General features: G+C 39.1%; 1 protein-coding gene across 11 annotated transcripts in view; it reads right to left on the reverse strand.

The window, feature by feature from the left end:
- Window positions 1-16,862, reverse strand: part of mpdz (multiple PDZ domain crumbs cell polarity complex component) — a 53,023-nt gene extending 36,161 nt beyond the window's left edge. For all 11 annotated transcript variants that reach the window (XM_016677507.1, XM_016677503.1, XM_016677510.1 and 8 more), the window contains exons 1-11: window positions 16,653-16,862; window positions 13,248-13,309; window positions 11,097-11,263; window positions 7,292-7,447; window positions 7,052-7,191; window positions 6,545-6,758; window positions 6,289-6,411; window positions 5,995-6,189; window positions 4,377-4,479; window positions 2,553-2,641; window positions 1,732-1,972 (exon numbers count right to left, since the gene is read on the reverse strand). In XM_016677507.1, the coding sequence (XP_016532993.1) occupies window positions 1,732-1,972; window positions 2,553-2,641; window positions 4,377-4,479; window positions 5,995-6,189; window positions 6,289-6,411; window positions 6,545-6,758; window positions 7,052-7,191; window positions 7,292-7,447; window positions 11,097-11,263; window positions 13,248-13,263 (1,444 nt within the window). In that variant the 5' untranslated portion in view covers window positions 13,264-13,309; window positions 16,653-16,862. The remainder of the gene's footprint in view (window positions 1-1,731; window positions 1,973-2,552; window positions 2,642-4,376; window positions 4,480-5,994; window positions 6,190-6,288; window positions 6,412-6,544; window positions 6,759-7,051; window positions 7,192-7,291; window positions 7,448-11,096; window positions 11,264-13,247; window positions 13,310-16,652) is intronic.
- Between the last annotated feature and the right edge of the window lie 1,344 nt (window positions 16,863-18,206).

Raw genomic sequence — 18,206 nt, forward strand, 5'->3', positions numbered from 1 at the left:
AAACAGACAAATAGCAACCCAGACTGGATCAATCCGCTCAGTGGAAACAAAGCATAAAACAGCAATGAAGGATTTCTTATGAAAACCCAGCAGAGAGTTGGTAAGGTCTCAGCATTTTTCCCTTTGTTGGACGACCGAAGCTGTGGAGGAGGAGATTCTGGGCCCAGCTGTTTTCACCACCGTCCTCTTCAGCAATATAATATGCATAAATCTTATTTATTTAATTTTTATGCATTTCTTTTGTATTGCTCAATTTCTTACCTGAATTGTAGCACTCATGAAAATAAAAGTTTTATTCTAAGTCTTCATCAAATCTGTGTCCGGGCTTTCGGGCTACTATCTCTCCACGCCAAATCTAATTACTTCCTATTTCTATCAATCCTTGTTGACACTAAGCCACTTATGCAACTTGGCTTCTTGATTCTGTAAAACCCTGGAGGCTCTGTCAGTGCAGCTGGAGACAAAAACCTTTCACTTTCCTGTCTCCGGCTTGATTAATGTTAAACGTCTAAAACAAACGTGGCGCACATTAATACTGTCCTGTACACGTCGTTAAGTAAAACAATTGAGTTAAGGGGGTTTAATCTAAAAATAAGAACTCATTTCAAATGTGACACTAGAAAGAAATGGTTTTAGAGGCTACGGTAAAAAAAAAACAAAAAAAAAAAAACTAGCCATTTATTAGATAGTTTCTAATATAATTTAAACACTTTTGGAAATGCGATTTATCTTCGTTCATTAAAGTTGTTAGACCCATTAAGGGAGGACAAGAAAGCTGGGTTAAACAAACCAAGCATTTTTAATGGATCACCTAGTTTTAAAGTTGATTAGAGTGTTAAGAAGCTTCTTAATTGAAATCCATGACTTCCTGTTTCCCTTGTCTAAAACCATGTGAAATTCTTCCAAATGCCAAAGACAAGAGACAAGCCATTCAAGTAAGGCAGATGTGTGTTCATCTTCACAAGTCGGGAAATGGCTACAAAAAATTAGGGAGTAGGATAAGCTTAGCCCTAATTTCCAGACAGAGCAAAATATAACAAGTTTAGAAAAACTGTCAACTCGAAGCAACGCAGAATAAAAACTCTGAATTATGACGCAAAGTAGGGAGGACAACGCAGTGAAGAAAAACTAACTGTGCGCTGCAACAAGGGGTGCTATCTTAGCTTAACCAAACCATAGAACAACCCTGTACTGTAAACATTTGGAACGCATTTGTACTGGGACAGTCCAGACGGGTGCGTGGTGAAACAAAAGCACCTTGTGGCGCCCTGTTAAGTATGGCAGAGGATCTATCATACTGTGGGAAAACAATATCATTTCTTAAAGTTGAATTTCTACACATTCCCACAAATAAACTGTGCACAAAATTTCTATCTTTTCAAAGAGATTGGACTCCTGGACAATTTTAACTACTCGTTCACCGTTTGCTTTGTCTTACTGACTGAACTGAGACGAGGTGCTATGCACATTGCAGGAGGGCAGGTTGTTTAATTCAATATTTATGTCATAAATTTTACATTAAATTAAGGTCAGTTTATTACACAAAGAAATATATGTTTTCACAAGATAGCATGTTTATTCTGATATCCCATAAAAAAAAGAAAAAAAAAAGAAAATGTTTTCGGAGCCCTATTTACACATAAAATAAAACCTCTCTAGACATACTGACATAAGCGGAGTAATAGATAATTCTTTTCTATGTATTTTGTAGAAAATCTATTTTTTTCCTACCTTGAGTGGGCTGCTGAGCCGTGCTCCTCTCCAACTCCAGCTCCTTCATGACGGTGGCTGTGGTCGGGATGGTGGCAGAAGGGGACAAGACGGAGACGATAGGGGTCACGGCGGGGGGTTCCTCCTCGTCGTCGGGCCTGAAGCCTCGCCGGATCAGCTTAAGGTGGACCGTCTGGCCGGTGTGTCTGAGAACTTCCACTGCCTGTTGATTGGTGTACCCCTGGATGTTTACGCCATCCACCTACAGGGGGCGACCATCGGGGTCAAGCTCGTTATGAAAAGTGTCAGAAAAATTCCTTGGGAAGGAATGCTGTCAAATGCACTCCAGCTCCAAGAAAATGAAATTAAAGTAATTTAAGAGTTTGTAAACACCAGAGGCTATATAGAAAACACTGAGAGAGCTGGGAGTATTCCCAGCTCTCCTATTTAATTATATCCCTTCTCAGATGGGTAATAAGTTAAAGTAATTTAAGTAATTATAAGATTCTCATAGAGCGGAATAAAACTAGAGGAATCGGTCTGAACATTATGAAAACAATGCACCATAAAAATCCTCAGCAAGAATATTAAAAACATATTTTCTCAGTATGCTAATTAAACACTCCATTATATTCATGGTTGCAAAAAATGAGCTGCTGCTATCTGTAAACTGTGAATTATTCAAAATTATGCATCTCATAACGTCCCTCTGCCGAGTGCGTGAATGCGATAACTGTAAAACAAAACGCAACCTGAACCTTTCGCTGCATATTTTAGTCCAGACCAAATGAAAACAGTAAAAAACCGGCCTTTCCTCCGAGGGGAAGAATCAAGGTACTCACGGCAATTATCTGGTCTCCAACATGAATCCGGCCATCCTGATCCACCGCGCTGTCTTTTGTTATGCTCTTTACAAAGATGCCGGAGGGCTCTGGGAAGTCAGAAAAGTTGTAAAGTTAAGAGTTAAGCTTAAGCAACTTGCAATTTACACTTTACACGGTGATTCATGTGCTTTTTGAAGACTAGAAAACACTCACACAAATCATGTGAGTAGGCCAAAAAGGATATTTAGGGAAGAACAGGTGTACAGTAGCAAAAGATCTAGCACTTTTTAAAAATTATATCTAATATTTACACATCTTTATACTTTTTTTTGTCATGTAAATGATTTCTGGTATTCTTCAGCAGAAACTGTATCTTAATTACTTTTACACTTTCGAAAAACATGAAGAGAAATTGGTTGTACATAATTTCACTTTTTGGTTTTCCACATTAACGTCATGTCCCAAAGGAGTTTTGCTTTAGTGTTCAAAAGGGGTTAGAATAATTTGTTTTTCCACACCTTTTAGCTCGTGTTTGTTTTATTTAGTCGTGCCCTTTTGCTAGTTCCCTCACTTGTGTCAACAAATTTCTCCATCTCTACTGTTATCTTCTTCTTTTTGATTTTTATTGCCAGTTGAAAAAAATAAAAAAATCATATAATCACTACCGCCACCTACTGGAACAGAGTGTGGTTCAAACTCTGTTCTGATGTGCTTTTATCCCCTCGTGTTTCTCTCAGTGGTTGTCAGACTATTTCCTTGTTTTTTTTTAATATTTGTTTCTTATTATTGCTTAACAGGTCTTGCCATACACGGTTTCATAAGTATTGCGTTAAAGGTCTTTCCATATATTGACTCCTTTCAATTGAGTTTTCTAGTTTATTCCTCTGTTCTGTTTCTTGTATTTTTGTATTTAATTATCTTATATTATTTGTTAGTGTTTTCCCTTTGGTTCTAGATCCTTTTTAGTCCCTGTTCAGGTTCTGGATTCATTACTTTTATTTCCCTCATTTTACCTTTTGTCTTCTCTCACAGCTGCACCCTGTTTGTAATCAACCACCTGCATCTTGTCAGCAATCACACTCCCTTGTATTATATAAGCCTCTCTGTTTCTACTACTCACTTCTGTTAGGCTGCCTGCCTTTGTGCTGCATTCCCTGACCTGTTTTCCCTTGCATTTATTCCATTAAGTTTATTATTAAACACGCTGTTATTGTCAACGTACATACTGGCGTGCATAAGCCAAGGCAAGAGTGAGACTAAACTCCTTGGAAATTAAAACTATAGTTATTTTTCTCTGAGTTGAAATGAGCTCAGATGTGGGAGTGGCATAAGCTCGCAATAAACGAGCAAATATAAACATATTGTTGAGCAACTTCTATCGAGAAAAACTTTTCTTTTTTTCTTTTTTTTTTTTAACCAACGTTCCTTTAGGCTGGAAAAATCTCCACCAAATGAATATATATCCTTCATAACGATGTTTATTAGAATATGTCTGGCACCATACAGAGCTGCTCCTCATTTAGTCTTTCTGATCGTATTTTCCATGGAGCTCTTCAAACTCCCTTCCAGCTGACAACGATGATCACGCCAATATTAAAAACATTTAATGCGTGCATGGACGAATCGGCATCTCGGAGGGACTGTTGCGAGTCCAGAATCTGGCACAGAAATGCCCGTATAAAATTACATAACTCCATTAATTATTCATTTATGCAGCAGTTTTTTTCTTTTTGTTTGTGACTTCCACAAATACCCGTGTTTACACAAATACATGCATATAATTTCATATCCCGTCACATGTGGAATGATAACGACTGAACTCAACCTCCACTTTATTCTCACCTGAATTCTTATCTGCAACATAGCCAGCAATAGTGATGCCCAGTCCCTGTGTGTTCTTGCTTAGGCTCACGTCAAATGCTTCAATCTCCTCTTCTTCGCTTCCCTGTTAAAATAAATGTCACCAAAAGTTAACGTTGGCAAAAACCTTCTCTTTTTAACCTTGCTTTGAATGGACAGAAACTAAAACAGTCCTATTATTGTGGGTAAATGAGAAGTACTCATCATGATTATGGCACAGAATGGATATAGAGTGCAGCTCGAAACAAAAATAATTTGACACCCCCGTGCTTCTTCACAGCTTTATGCATCTTCCTGGTGTATTTAATTATTTTCAACCTTTAATACTAAAATGTACGAAGGTTTAAAACTGTTCATATCAGCCCAAACTTTTATGTTTAAAGTGTATGGCTAAGAGAATCGGAGATGTTCTGAGAAACAGGCTGGTGACCATAAATGGTTTGTTGCTGGATTGACCCTGACTAGTGAACACCAGGAGGGAATCTGAAAAAAAAAAAATCTTTTTCCAATCAGCAGATTCACCTATTTGAATTTTTCTTTGGACTGTATCTCTAATCTATTTGCCAAAAATGTGCTTATTTGTGGATTTTAATTGTTTTTGTTTTAAAATAAAAAAATTAAAAATTCAGGAACTGCTCTCTCTTTCACACTCTCTGTTTGTATTGTTGCTTTATTATTTATAAAAACTGGAAATTGGCCACAAAATTCTCACCGGTCCATTACAACTGTTAGACTAACTCTAAAAGCTAGTGAGTGATGCAACAGAAGACAGCAGGAGGTGAAGATAACAGACCAAGCATTTTAAATGCAGAAATTTTGACAAATTAGCTATGTTTGAGCGTTACCAGAAACCACCAACTTAATAAATAAATGTATTGAGTTTGTAAAAATAAAAAATATGTACAAGTATTGATACAGGGAACCGGTTTAGCTTTGTATTTATTTATGTATTTTCACCTCAACCCCAACACATGAAACTTCAACGAATAGCACAAATAAAAAACTAGTCGGATCATTTCAACATATTGGACAACTAAATTTGAAGTGAAAGATGCTCAGCAGTATTTTTACACAGTCTGCCAGTGAGGATCTGTCTAAATTAACGCCTTAAACAAACAAACCACAGATTTGGAAGAGAGAACTGCATATTAGGGAGAAGCAGCTCACCTGAAGCTCACGGCTGTCTGTGACGCACGTCAGCCAGTGGAATTACAAGGACTTACACTGTATAATTACTGAAAAAATAATGAGTATAATCTGTGTGTACGCTGCAGTAAACAACTTGTTATGGAGGAGCTGTTATGTGCATTCTGTAGATGGGCACTGATGGCTGTATTCACATAGACACTGGGGAGGACAATCATTGTATGCACATTATTTCATAAAAAAAAAAAAATAGTTTAAATATAAATATTCTCCGAAAATTAATGTATTAGAGTAATAAAACATATGCAGCACTGAAAATGTAATGCATAACTGACATTTTACAGCACTAATTTGAGGATGCAGCACAGAGAACCGGTGTTGTAGCTAAAAATGAGAAACTGTTCTATGACGCTTTGTACTGTCATTTCAACATTTCAGTGAAGGCCTCATTTACCTGCTGCTCAGCGACAGTGGGGAGCACCACAGACATGACAGCAGACGGCGTCTCCTCCACAGGCCCCCTGGTAACGACCAGCTTCACCCTGTTGCCGCACTGCCTGAGGACCTGGGCCACCTGATCGCTGCCCATGCCAAACAGGTCGGTGTCTGCGATTCGCAGGATGTGATCCCCGCTTCGTAAGCGTCCATCCTGTTATTAAAAAAATAAATAAATAAAGTGTTTTCATGATTTTAAAAGTTCGGAACTTCGGCGATCCTAAACCCAACTGAAATACACCGGCGCAATCACCTGATCTGCGACGCCTCCAGGAAGTATGGTTTTGACAATAACCCCCATAGTTTTTCCTCCAACAATCCCAAAGCCGAGGCCAGTGCCGTCATTTACTAACTCGATCGCCTCCACGTGCTGCCACTGGGGGAAAAAAAAATAAAATAAAATAAAAACACTGACTTGGATTTGTCCATCCATAAAACGGGAACATTTCAAAGGCGTTGGCGAAATTCGTAAAAAATTCAGTGAAATCCAGTATATTTTCGTTTTGCACCTTGCTGGAGTGGGCTGATAACGTGCTAGCAGCAGAGGGTGTGCGTGACACAACCGGACTGGTCAGCTGAGGTATCGGCCCTCTGGCCACGGAGAGCTGCACCTTCTCTGAAGCGCTCTGCAGGATGCTGATGGCTTGTTGGTGGGTGACCGTGTGGTCCAGAGGTTGACCGTTTATGGCCAGAATCTGGTCCGCTTCCTTTAGCTTCCCGTCACTTTCAGAGACATAAAGGATATAAAGGGATAACTTGCATCCCCTGCTGGTTTCCACAAAATTGGGTCCCTACATATGTTTCGAGTCATTGCAGACTTTCTAGACACAAATTTCCAGTTTTCAAAACTGGATGGATTACACTAATCCTGGTAAATTAAATGGGATCAATAATGTCTAATCCAAAGGTATCATTGTAACTGTGTAACTCTGGCAAAATTTGACTAAACTTCCATAATTTTTGAATATGTAACTGCAAGTGTTCCAACACAGCCATGTTTACAGTTTCTTACATACCAGTGGGCAACACTTCCTGGTTGAATTTCTTGAATAAAGATTCCCAGCTCTCCTCGGTTCTCACTCTTTAGCCCCACCACGCTGAAGCCGAGACCCCCTGACGCTGGTTTCTGCAGCTCCACGTGTGTCACGTAGCGACCCTTTGTCATCCAAACACAAATATATTCATTTAAAATTAAAACCCTGAAAGATATTTCGGAGTTGATTCTCTTCTTGCGCAAAATTACATGTGATTTTTACCTGGGCCATAGAGTGGATAATGCCCTCCAATTCTTCCAAAGACGTTTTCCCGTTGATGTGTGAAGTTGCTGAGTCGTCCGAGTAGGAAGCATGGCTGCCATTGGCTTTGATGCTGTGGTCATTGAGGTCACTTCCTCTGGGTGATGTGATGCTACCCTGCAAGAATAAAGAAGAATATATAGGTTCCCTGTCACATTTTGCCCTGTTATAGCCACTTACTTCAATGAAAAACAATGCAAACTGGTAAAATGGGATAAAAATGGCACAAACACGCCCTTTAATGTGACACCCAAAGAGAAAATCCAGAGCAAACAATTGCCTATAAAGCCAGTCTAATTGGTAAACTGAGTCAATCTTTGTAATTTTATCCAGTTGTTCTGTGAAGGCCTCTGTGGTTTGCTAGATGCCTTTAAAGAAGAAACCACATCATGAAGACCAAGGGGCACAGCAGGCAAGTTAGGGATGGGAATGTGGGTACAGAGAGTCCAATCTGACATTTTGAGCTATTTAGCATCAGTCTTTATATTTGCAAAGCTGGTAGAGACATGCCACAAAGTGGGGGAAAAAAAACAAATTTATAAATGCTGCAATGTTTTATTCTCTCTTTTAAATTCCTAAAACCAAGTCAAATGTTAACTGTACAAAATGAATGCAATAAAAGTGTAAATTTTACAGAAAAACCTCTTTGCTGAGTCCCGCCGTGAACGTAAACATTTAAAGAGTTTAATTTTAGAGAATAAGCCTCTGAATGTGGGCAGCCTAAAACCACTGGGACAGTGGATAGCTTGTTATCCCACCACGATTAGCTGGATCTGTGGCCATCTAATCCCTGAGGAGATAATGGCTCTTAGCCGACGTTCCAACAATGACTCTGCTCCAAATACAATATTTCTATCGTGACAGGGAGGGGAGGGAGGCCATCTGGATCCCGTAACATGCTCGAGTTTTAATTAGCGAGCCGACTTTTAGCTGAGCGGCAGATGAATAGCACAAACGGGACAACTGTACAAAACAATGCTTTCCTGATTTTATTAGTCGAAAGGATTTAAATTGGCTTCAAGAGGACGGACGTAAACTAAAGCTGTCCCTTTTGAGTTCCCAAATTTGCATCTGGAACTTGTTTATAATGTCTCGGATAAATAAAGTCCCAGATTAGTCCTAAGCAACAAAAATCCACTTAACAGGACGCATCAGTGCTGCAAACCAAACCCTGCGGGCCGGTATAAGTTAGTGTAGCACGCGGCTAAGTTGCTGTCCTCATGTGCGAGCTTTGTTAGCCGGGCCCTGGCTAAGAGGATTAAAGTTCCAGTTTGGTTCTTGCACATTTAAGAAATTGTTTCTGCCCCACTTCACATAGCAGCAGCGGCGGCGGTGGCAGTGCAGGCCTCTTTCTCATCGAGGAGCTGGGGCTCTGTTACCGTGGCAACATGGATCGAGCAAGGCCTAACTAACAGAAGCCAGAAGACAAACTGAATGCCTTTGTGTCTGGCTCTCTTCTCTGAACAAAACACAACATGCCTCTCTAAATTGTTTCTGCTTTAGGGAGCCAAACAAGCGCAGTTGGGTTTGAATCTAATATAAAGATGTAAGACACACTCACAGATTTGAGTCTTTTATTAAAATATGTCCCTTTAGCCTTGGTATAGCTCGAAAAAAAAAAAAAAGAAAGAAAAAGCGGTCCAGCTTTAGATCTGGAAGGAATCTATGATGAAGAGCGAAACTTCAATCGCAAAAGCAATTTTTTCATTCTTTTTTTCTTGTTTTTTTTTTTTTTAAAAGGACTGCTACAAGGCACTTTATGATCAAAATTCTGCAGGAGGGGGGTAACTCTCTCATCCCAGTGCCTCCCACTGCATAGTTCGCATATTTTCTCCTGCTTCTCAAATACTTACCCTGTTCCTTTCCGCTTTGACTTGAGAGCTCTTTACTTTCACAGAAATCCACTCTCAGCGGGGAAAATCATCTCAAAAGGAACAAAAACGACTTTCCCACTTGTACCAACTATCTCTGCTCATGTGCGATGTGGTTTGTGTGAGCCCCGATAGCAATTTGGCCACAGAAAACACAACTGGTGGATAAATAAGGACTGGAAGCAGAGGGGGGAACACAGCGTCCTGATGTGGAGGCAGAAACTAAATAAGAGAGGTTGCTGTGAAGACAGCAGAGACACAGGAAGAGGAAATCAGGCATTTGATAGGCTACATAAAATCTTCCTGATGTTCCGTACTGAGTTTGTCTATTTTATTTTTTTTAAACGTAAAGAAAATTTTTGTTACGATTACACCCGAAAAAAAAAAATAAACTTCTTAGACAGAAGATACACTTCAAGTAGGACACAAGAATGCGTATCATTGTCCTGTAGGAGGATAAATAAAAAGCCCAATCTTTGGATATGACACTTCTCTCCTACCATCCAAAAGAAGACAATCATCAGCACGATTCTGCTGTCACCGTACTCTAAAGTACGAAAAGTGTGAACTGGGTTATCAGACTGGTCGAGTGTGCGAGACGCAACACAAAAACAAGAAGCCAACCAGTGTAATATTAATTTCAAATCCTTTTTCAACACTCTAGAAAGTCCTGAGAGACTTTTTTTTCCCTTTTTGGACATCTTTCTGGCTTTCACTAAAGAACGGCTTCCATTTGGCAACCGGGACGTAAATCTTGGTGCGACTGCTTGTTGAAGTGATGACTGTCCTTCTGGGAATGTCTCTGAGATCTCTGAAACTCCCCCAGAGTGACCGTCAGGTCCTGGGTCCACGCCTCACAACATGGACCAAACGGAGGTCACTTGTAAAAATATGATAGACGTTCAGCAGCCATTTCCATGTTTTTGCAGGCAGTTCCTCTTTTAGCATCAGATCTTTGTTTCTGCTGTGATGAGCAATTTTACTGATATGAAGAAGTTAGAAATGTGAGGAATCTGAGCATTATTTGTATAAAGCTATATAAATTATGCTAGTTAATTAAACATAGAGGCCCACATTCAGTGTTGGCAAAAGCAATTAAATGTTAAATAACATTTTTAATACTCCACTTTGAGAAAATGAGCGGAAATGACAGCAAAGGATTAATCTCCCTTGAACATTTTCACGCTTTGCCATATTAAATCACAACTGTCGATGTGCTATGTTCATTTCAGGCCCCTTTGCTGCCTTCAAATCAAATAATGTGCAACCAATGGGCTTCAGAATCACCTGGATCAGATCTGATCAACACCAACCCAGGTAAGTTAGGGTAAATACGGTGAAGATGTTTAAACCAGCACCAGATGACAAAACAATATCTGGAGTTTTGAAAAGCTTGTAGAGAACTGTTTAATCTAATTGTCCTAAATGCAAAGAGTATGGCACCACTGTGAACGTATGAATACATAGGAAAGGCTTATTGTAACTCTGGAGGAACTACAGAGTTACGGTGGGACAACCTGAAGACAGGACATGTTCAGGCTTTGAAAGATTTTAAGTTAATATCATCCACCTGTGTGTATTTCTAATTGAATTAATTATTGCAGAACAAAAGCCATCATTGAAAGACATGTATAAGAAGTCCTGCTTGCAGTTCTCCACTAATCAAGTAAGGAGCAAAGCAAACATTTCTAAAATAACTACAAAATATGTTTCTGACTGTGAAAAAGGAAACGGTTCAAAACTGTGGGAGCTGAGAAAGTAACAATTACTCTTATGCTGCAGGGAAGTAATGGCGAGTAAGCTGCAGCACCAACTCAAGCGGTAAAAAAAAAAAAAAAAAAAAAAAGAGAGAAAAGTAAGGTCAGAGAGGAGGTATTGCAGGGGTTATATCAAACCTGATCTCTGAGATGCTGAACAGACTTTTGCAAGGCCAGGATCTGGTGGAAGAGTGGGCTTTGAAGCACCGATCTGAGCAGGCTGAGCTTCTCCTCGGTGGGCACCTCCCCCCGCTCCTTCAGTTTGGCCTGGAGACGCTCCACCGCCTGCAAGGCACGCTGGGTATCTGCAAGCCGTCGCATATTTCAGTGACAGAGCCGGCCGAAGCGCAGGCGTGGAGGTAGAGAGAAGCAGGCGTGGGAGAGACAGTTCTTTATTAGAGAAGACTGTGAACGCTGGAAGGGAAGTTAAGACATGTATATTGTTTTTTTTTTATTATTATTATTATTATTATTATATAGGGTATTATGTTTTAAAGAGTTTCTTTTTTTTTTACTTTGACTCGTGCTTTTCTGACATCCATTTATGCAATGAAACCCACAAGAAAGAATGGATAGAGCTGTACATCCACAAACGAGGCTTAGCTAAGGCTGATTGGTGCTTAACAGACCTTACTGTATCAAAATCATGCCACCATAGGTTTGGCACGAAAGTAAAAACTCCATTTTTAACGCACTGCTTGTTGACAGAAAAGCTCTGCTTCCTTTTCTTGCTGTTAGGGTCAATAGTGGGTATGGCCGGGAGCAGAGAATGGCTATCAGGACGACGAGATAAGAGAAGCAGGCCGGACCCCACATAAGCTTCACAAATCAAGCGACTCCAGAGCGGCTTGTTAGCGGGGAAAAAAGCCGGCCGGGAGTCTTCTGAGCAAAAATAAAGCAATTTCTGTAGCTGACCAACTGTGACTAACACTGAGCAGGACACGCACAACGGTCCGGAGCTCTTTTTGAACTGGGGAAGCTTTGTTGTTGCAACAAAGATTGCAAATAGGGCAATAACACTCGAGCTTGAACAGATTTAGTTCTTGTTCGCTTTCTGGTTCTAAGCGTGTAGCTGTGTCGTTTGCATCATCTTTGCCTCAACGTGGATAATGAAGAGTCCTACCAGCCCACGACATGTAGCCGTTCTAGTTTTATTTGCTTTTGACCAATAAAACGGAGAAGTCCGGAGGCATGTCAAAAATACTGGGAAAGCACAGATTGCTGTTTTGCAGGCAAACTTTGAATCTAGAGTGAAATATACCAACAAAGAACTAAACTTTCAGCTTATGTAGCCGAGCAGCAGAACGAGCACTTTGTTACAAAATCGGGTTTCTTAAGTCTCTTAATGGAGTACTACCTTTTGAACAAATTTTCAAAAACTTTACAAATAATACAGACAGCTAAATTTCTACTTCAGCGTGTGAAAATTTCAGAGCTTGTATTCAACAAAATCAACTAATAAACTATGGTGCGTTTATCTCTTCCGCATTTAATCTTTGTGGTAATAAAGACCTGCCAATGTGGTAAATTTCAGGACCCTCGCAAAAAAAAAAATCTAAGACTTTTAAAACTGTGAATAAGATAAATTCTAGGAACAAGAAAATAATTTATTTGCTTTAACTCCAATAGTTAATATTACAGTAAAGACACAATTTGTTTTGAGAGCGTTTTTGCCTGGATTCGGTCAGAGGAACCAAAGCAGTAAGTGCTCTGGCGTTGAATTTGTTGGCCAAGCCAGTTAAAAGAAAAGGTATCTGATTCTGCTAAGACACCTAAAACAATGATTAAACCCCTCTAAATGAATAATGGCAAAGTTTGGCTTCATTATGAATATTAGTTCATTTAAATGAGGTGAAGTGTGAGTTTCCAAAGCTGTCAATAAATGTTGGCAGCTTTTACCGAAAGAAGTTGGCAGCAAGAATTTGCCTTCATGCGTGACAAATAAATCTTTCAAAGGACAAACAAATAACATTTTCCACAACAGTGTACGAGACGGCAACGCAGTCGGTTTCAGCCACGTGTCTTGAACTGCAGCCAGAGCATCTTACACGGCTTCAGGAAGCTCAGCAGGAATCAAACCCATGAAACGTAACTCACTGAGCAAAAGTTGCACATTTGAAAAATGAAGAATCACATGTAGACTCAGAATTCTGCTTTTTTTAGCAGCACTTGAAACATTTAACTGATAAGAGATGAACTTGAGACTAAAAAAAAGAAACAACATGCGTGTGTAAAGTAACATCTCGTGGACATAATTCAAGTCAGAATTAAGAAAAAGGAGAAACTTACCAATTGTTTCTATCATTTTTCAGCCGTCAGGTGATCATGAAGTTTTCTCCCTTTTTCAAGGCCTGAAAACGATCAACATGCTAAGGTCAGATCATCCGAGGACAAGTTCATACATTTCTTTTACTTTAACTGTAGGAGCGCGGATGCTAATTTGGATTAGATGCACGAACATTATTGATTGAAGAAATACCCATATGAAATAGGGCATTGATTTAACCTCCCCCTCCACTGTCATGTTTTCTGAGAAAGGTAGTTAAACAGAAAAAGCTTTCACAATAAAGATTAGTCTGAATGAGAGCACTTCTGCTGTAGCTTACTGTTGTTTTTGTTTGACTAATCTATATATGAATTAAAGCCAGGCAATTCACATTTCTTACACCTCAGTCAGTCCAAGGGTTTAAAATGTGGAATAAACACATTCGATCTTATCGGATGTTTGCGTGTTCACATTTGCTGAACAGAACATTCTCATCGTCATGAGTCCTACGAAGGCTAATGGTCTTATCAGTTATTTTGAAACCAAGGTAACACCCGTCTCATATGATGAATCCAGCCTCCTGCTCAAGCTTTACTCCCACAGTTTTTGGGAAAATATAACCTCGGCATGACATTTCTTTAGGCTCAGAGATGGTTCTGTTTGTCGAGTTTATCTCACAGGACGCATAATGAAGATGAGGAACTGAAATTACTCATTCTTATCATGACTAAACTAAACGTAGAAGATTTGCAAACCAGGAATATATTTAAATCCCCACAAACTCGAGCAATTTCTTATCAGGTCAGGAAAACAAAGTAAAGCAAGAGTACATAATAAAAAGCTGAAGTGAACAAATTAGGTGCTTTACTGTGTCTTAATGATCATAATCATTAATCTGAGAGGTAATATTTATTTGGACTTTTTGCTTTAGCAAAAAGGACATTGGTGTTTATGTTTGACCAGAGCTCCTAATTTTAATCTCACAATTCAAGAGTGCTGTGTTCTTTTTAAGCCATTGTTCCAATTATAATATAAATACAATCTTTCAGAGTAAATGTGAAACAATTAACAATTTTCAAAAACCTAGAAAAATGAAGTCTAAGCATGATGTTGCATTGCTTGAAAAGCAACCTTAAAAGCCAGATTATAGCTTGCCTCGTCCTAACCGATCTGGTTCGGGACGCTATTTTATCTGTTTTCCTTTAAGACGCCAATACAACCGCACGGTACCACAACATTCCCGGCGCCTGACAGTTAGGGTGGCGCTACTATACAGTCAGTTGACAAGGGAACAGATGAAGGTCGCTGCTTACAACAAGCATGAGATGTACTCTGTGTCACTTTTGTCGTCTCACGAGTATGGCACCGCCTTCCCAATGAGCGGCCAGGTGGTGGTGGAAAAAGTTCTCCTGAATACACAGAATCATGAAATAGCGTATCAAACCGCATCGACCAATGACGTACTGCGGCATTAGAGAAGAGATGTCTTCTTATGTCTTGTGAACTGGCTTTAGATAAAATGCCTTAGTACCCCTTAGTACTCCAATCCTCTGAATTGGAAGAAAAATGAAACATAACCTCCACGGAGTCTCTACTTTGTAAAATCAAGGTGGTTTTTTTTCTCCCGTCACAGCAACTGTTTTGAAAAATAACTACCAAATTTATTTTTTTGCAAATTTTTTCTTGCTCACCAAGAATAGAGAGCGATAACGAACAGAGATTTTCCATTCTTGTCAAATATCAATTTGGCTCATTTCTGGACTTTGACTAGGCCACTCTATCACATTAGTAAGCTTTGATCCAAACATTTTAATTACAGTGTGAGTTGTATGTTGGCAGATTAGTGCAGAGTAGTTTTTCTTTCAGGATTGTCGTGTATTTAAAAAAATTTAATCATTTTTTCATTGGAAAAAATGATTAAATTATGTAGTTTGTACTTTCTTTACACTTCACAATGATGTAATATGGACTCTTAATTATTCACTGTGTAGTTAATGCAGATTCAGATTATTTTGTGTGCAAAAAATAGAGTAAAATATTCTGAATAAAATACATCTTGGGAAACTAAAATACCTTGGCACAATACTATTTGACAAACTGTAGGTTGGCATTTGCAAAGCAGCCAATCCAGGAGTGTCATTTATTTTCCTTGGCACTGACTGGCTGAACTCCCAAAAGCAGAAATAAAGACTGTAGATTTTAGCTTCTAACACAGTGTCCATTGTGCATATGAATGCGTATCTGAGGTATATTTAGTGTTGAACTATTAAATTAAGAAGTTGTAACCAATTTCTACTTGCTGATTTTTAGCTATTCGTGAGCAGCGTTGCTCCTCAACTCCCACCAATACCGGAGTTCAACTGTGCATTGATGTTTGTGCTTGTACAGTGACAAATTGCAAGAAAGTTTAAGGAATAAAAAAATTCCTTGGATAATAAGACATGATGATAATCCACTCCCCTGCACTGTATCTTGTAATAGACTTAACAAAAGGGCTTTGTTAAGACGTGACTCAGAGACACATCACAAGTTAAAGGCGATTGGCCAGATAACTGCAAGCTCTAAAAGCAGGTGATGTGAACCATATATTGCTTTAGGTTGTTAAAAGTTCTCCACAGTATATTTCTTTTACATTTTTTTTTCTATCGTTGTGCACTCCGACCTCCCAGCCATGTGTTTACAGCAATAATGAAACAAAAACAATTATTTTCACTAGCATGTGAAAGAACGTTGACATTTACTGCAAGCAGAGCTGCCGTGTTTCTCCAATAAAGCTGGAAATGCTTTACCCTTGAGGTGGCTTGTAATGATTCACCCAATGTCTGACAAAGCTTTTAACTTTAAAACGCCTGAGTCTTAAACCACAAACACGTCAGGGGTTTTGGGGGGAGGCGATAAATGTCTCTAAATGTAACATCTATGGTCTAGTGGGAGCTGTGCTGCGCCATGACGGAAAGGTAACGGTTATGAGTACGTCGTGTGTTATTTTGGTTAGTAGTGCTTGTAAATCCAGTCGATGTTTGCTAGTATTTTGAATACAGACTCGTCTGGGTCAATCCGCTTTTCTTCAACTCCTCCTCCTCCTGCTCCTTCCTCCCCATCTCTCCATGGAGTGGAAAAGCAACAGGCTTCCGAGCAGAAGTTTGATAGTACAGGAGATTTGGAGGCAGAACAGCGGTTGCGGTCACTATTTTTACGCCGTAGTAGCACGCTTTACGTTTGAAACAAAAAGTATAAATCCGGTTTTAACTTGTTGAAGCACACCTTTCCCGACAGTGAGCAGCAGCAACAGGCGTCTCCTTATTTTCTTCTAATTAGCTAACACTGCAACGAACAAAGACGTTACGTGTACTTAGCCACAAATGTCATTCTCCAAACATTTGTGGACGCTTTCTGAAGCGAAAAAATGTCCTCAACGAGTCACTTACATGAGTGTGGAGCTGTTTCTCTCGCAGACAGCCAGTCTTCCTCCCCGTATAGTTTCCTCTGTTGTCCTGCGGCTAACGGCGCACTGACCGGGGCTTAAAGATGGGGCGTAGAGTAACTCGATCCTCTCTGTGGACATTTTCACCACCGGTTCAGCCGGAGCTGAAAAGCGCCCCTTGCTGGCGGCCCTCACACCCATTGGGGGCCAAACAACCTGGCCTGGCTCCCGGTGCAATAGCAACCACGAATCTGATACTACATATTTGTTGATGCAACAATTTGTTTATGACTAAGTTATAAAGTAAGCATATGTCGAAAAGGTTTAGGTAATGTACATAACAAACATATATACCGTCCATTTTTAAAATATTTAAGATCCCATCTTGCCCCAAGTCTTCACTTTTAAGGTTACGCTCTGGAAAATAGCTGATTTTTTTGTTTTTATACTGATGTAGACCAGGTAGATTCTTAAATATGAGCACATGGAAAATACTTTCCGAGAGATAGAAATATGAATTCTGCTCCGTCCAAAGCTCTAACTAATTAGTTTAAAAAAAATTGAAACGTATAAATTACTTTATTTCTGTAATATTTTGTAATTTTATTATTTATATGTTTAATTATTTATCAAATTAAATACTTGACTATAGATTTGTAAATATCTTTCATAGATACGATCTGACCACTTCAACTGTTTGCTGTAGTTTAAAAGTTAACCCACTTACTCATGCCTTTAACAAGAAGTCTGGTTAAAATATTTAACAATTGGGAATTCCAACATGAAAAATGTAGCTGTATTATGGACTTTTTTTTCCCTATCTGTCTTTGTGGTTATCTTTTATTATCCTTTCAAAAGGTAACAACTGAAATTTCCAAGAATTATTTAGAAATTTCAGCACAGTTTTATTATTCACATATTGTTAAAAAGTCTGTTTTTAATGCAGAAGTACACATGCAGATTTTTTTTTAAATTATCCTGCTCATTTGGACATTCCTTGGGTCAGAGTTTCTGGTAACTGCACAGTATTTTTATATTACAAGCTTGTTCATGCACAGTATATTATTCCTAATTTTGTTCTTGTATATTTTTAATATCTTTTTTTATCTGTGTGGACCAACATGGCTCAATGCTGGTGTTACACCTGAATTTATTCTATTTTTTATTCTCCAGCAGGAGAAGGGAATTAGTTGATGGGATGATATGTGAAGCAAATGGAGAACAATTAATGAGGCTGCTGGAAGGTGCAGAAAACTTGAAACTGGGGCAGAGGTTTACCTTCCAGTAGGAAATCAGTCCTAAACATACAAGCAGTGACAAATAAATGGCATAATCACATATTAGAGTATCCCAATAAAAACATAGTCAATTTGACAATGTTTCGCAATAGGTCAGACAACTTCCATAGAAGTTTTATCCATTAATTTAATACATTGTGCATATAGCTAAAGCTATAACCTCCAAACGTGAAAAGGCAATATGACTTCATAAATTGTGCATCAGAAAGACCTAATGTTAGACATGATGTGTATTTCGGGCATTCCAGTGGGAACTTCAG

This window comes from Poecilia formosa, unplaced genomic scaffold, assembly GCF_000485575.1.
Source record: "Poecilia formosa unplaced genomic scaffold, Poecilia_formosa-5.1.2 Scaffold157, whole genome shotgun sequence".
Taxonomy (NCBI): Eukaryota; Metazoa; Chordata; class Actinopteri; order Cyprinodontiformes; family Poeciliidae; genus Poecilia; species Poecilia formosa.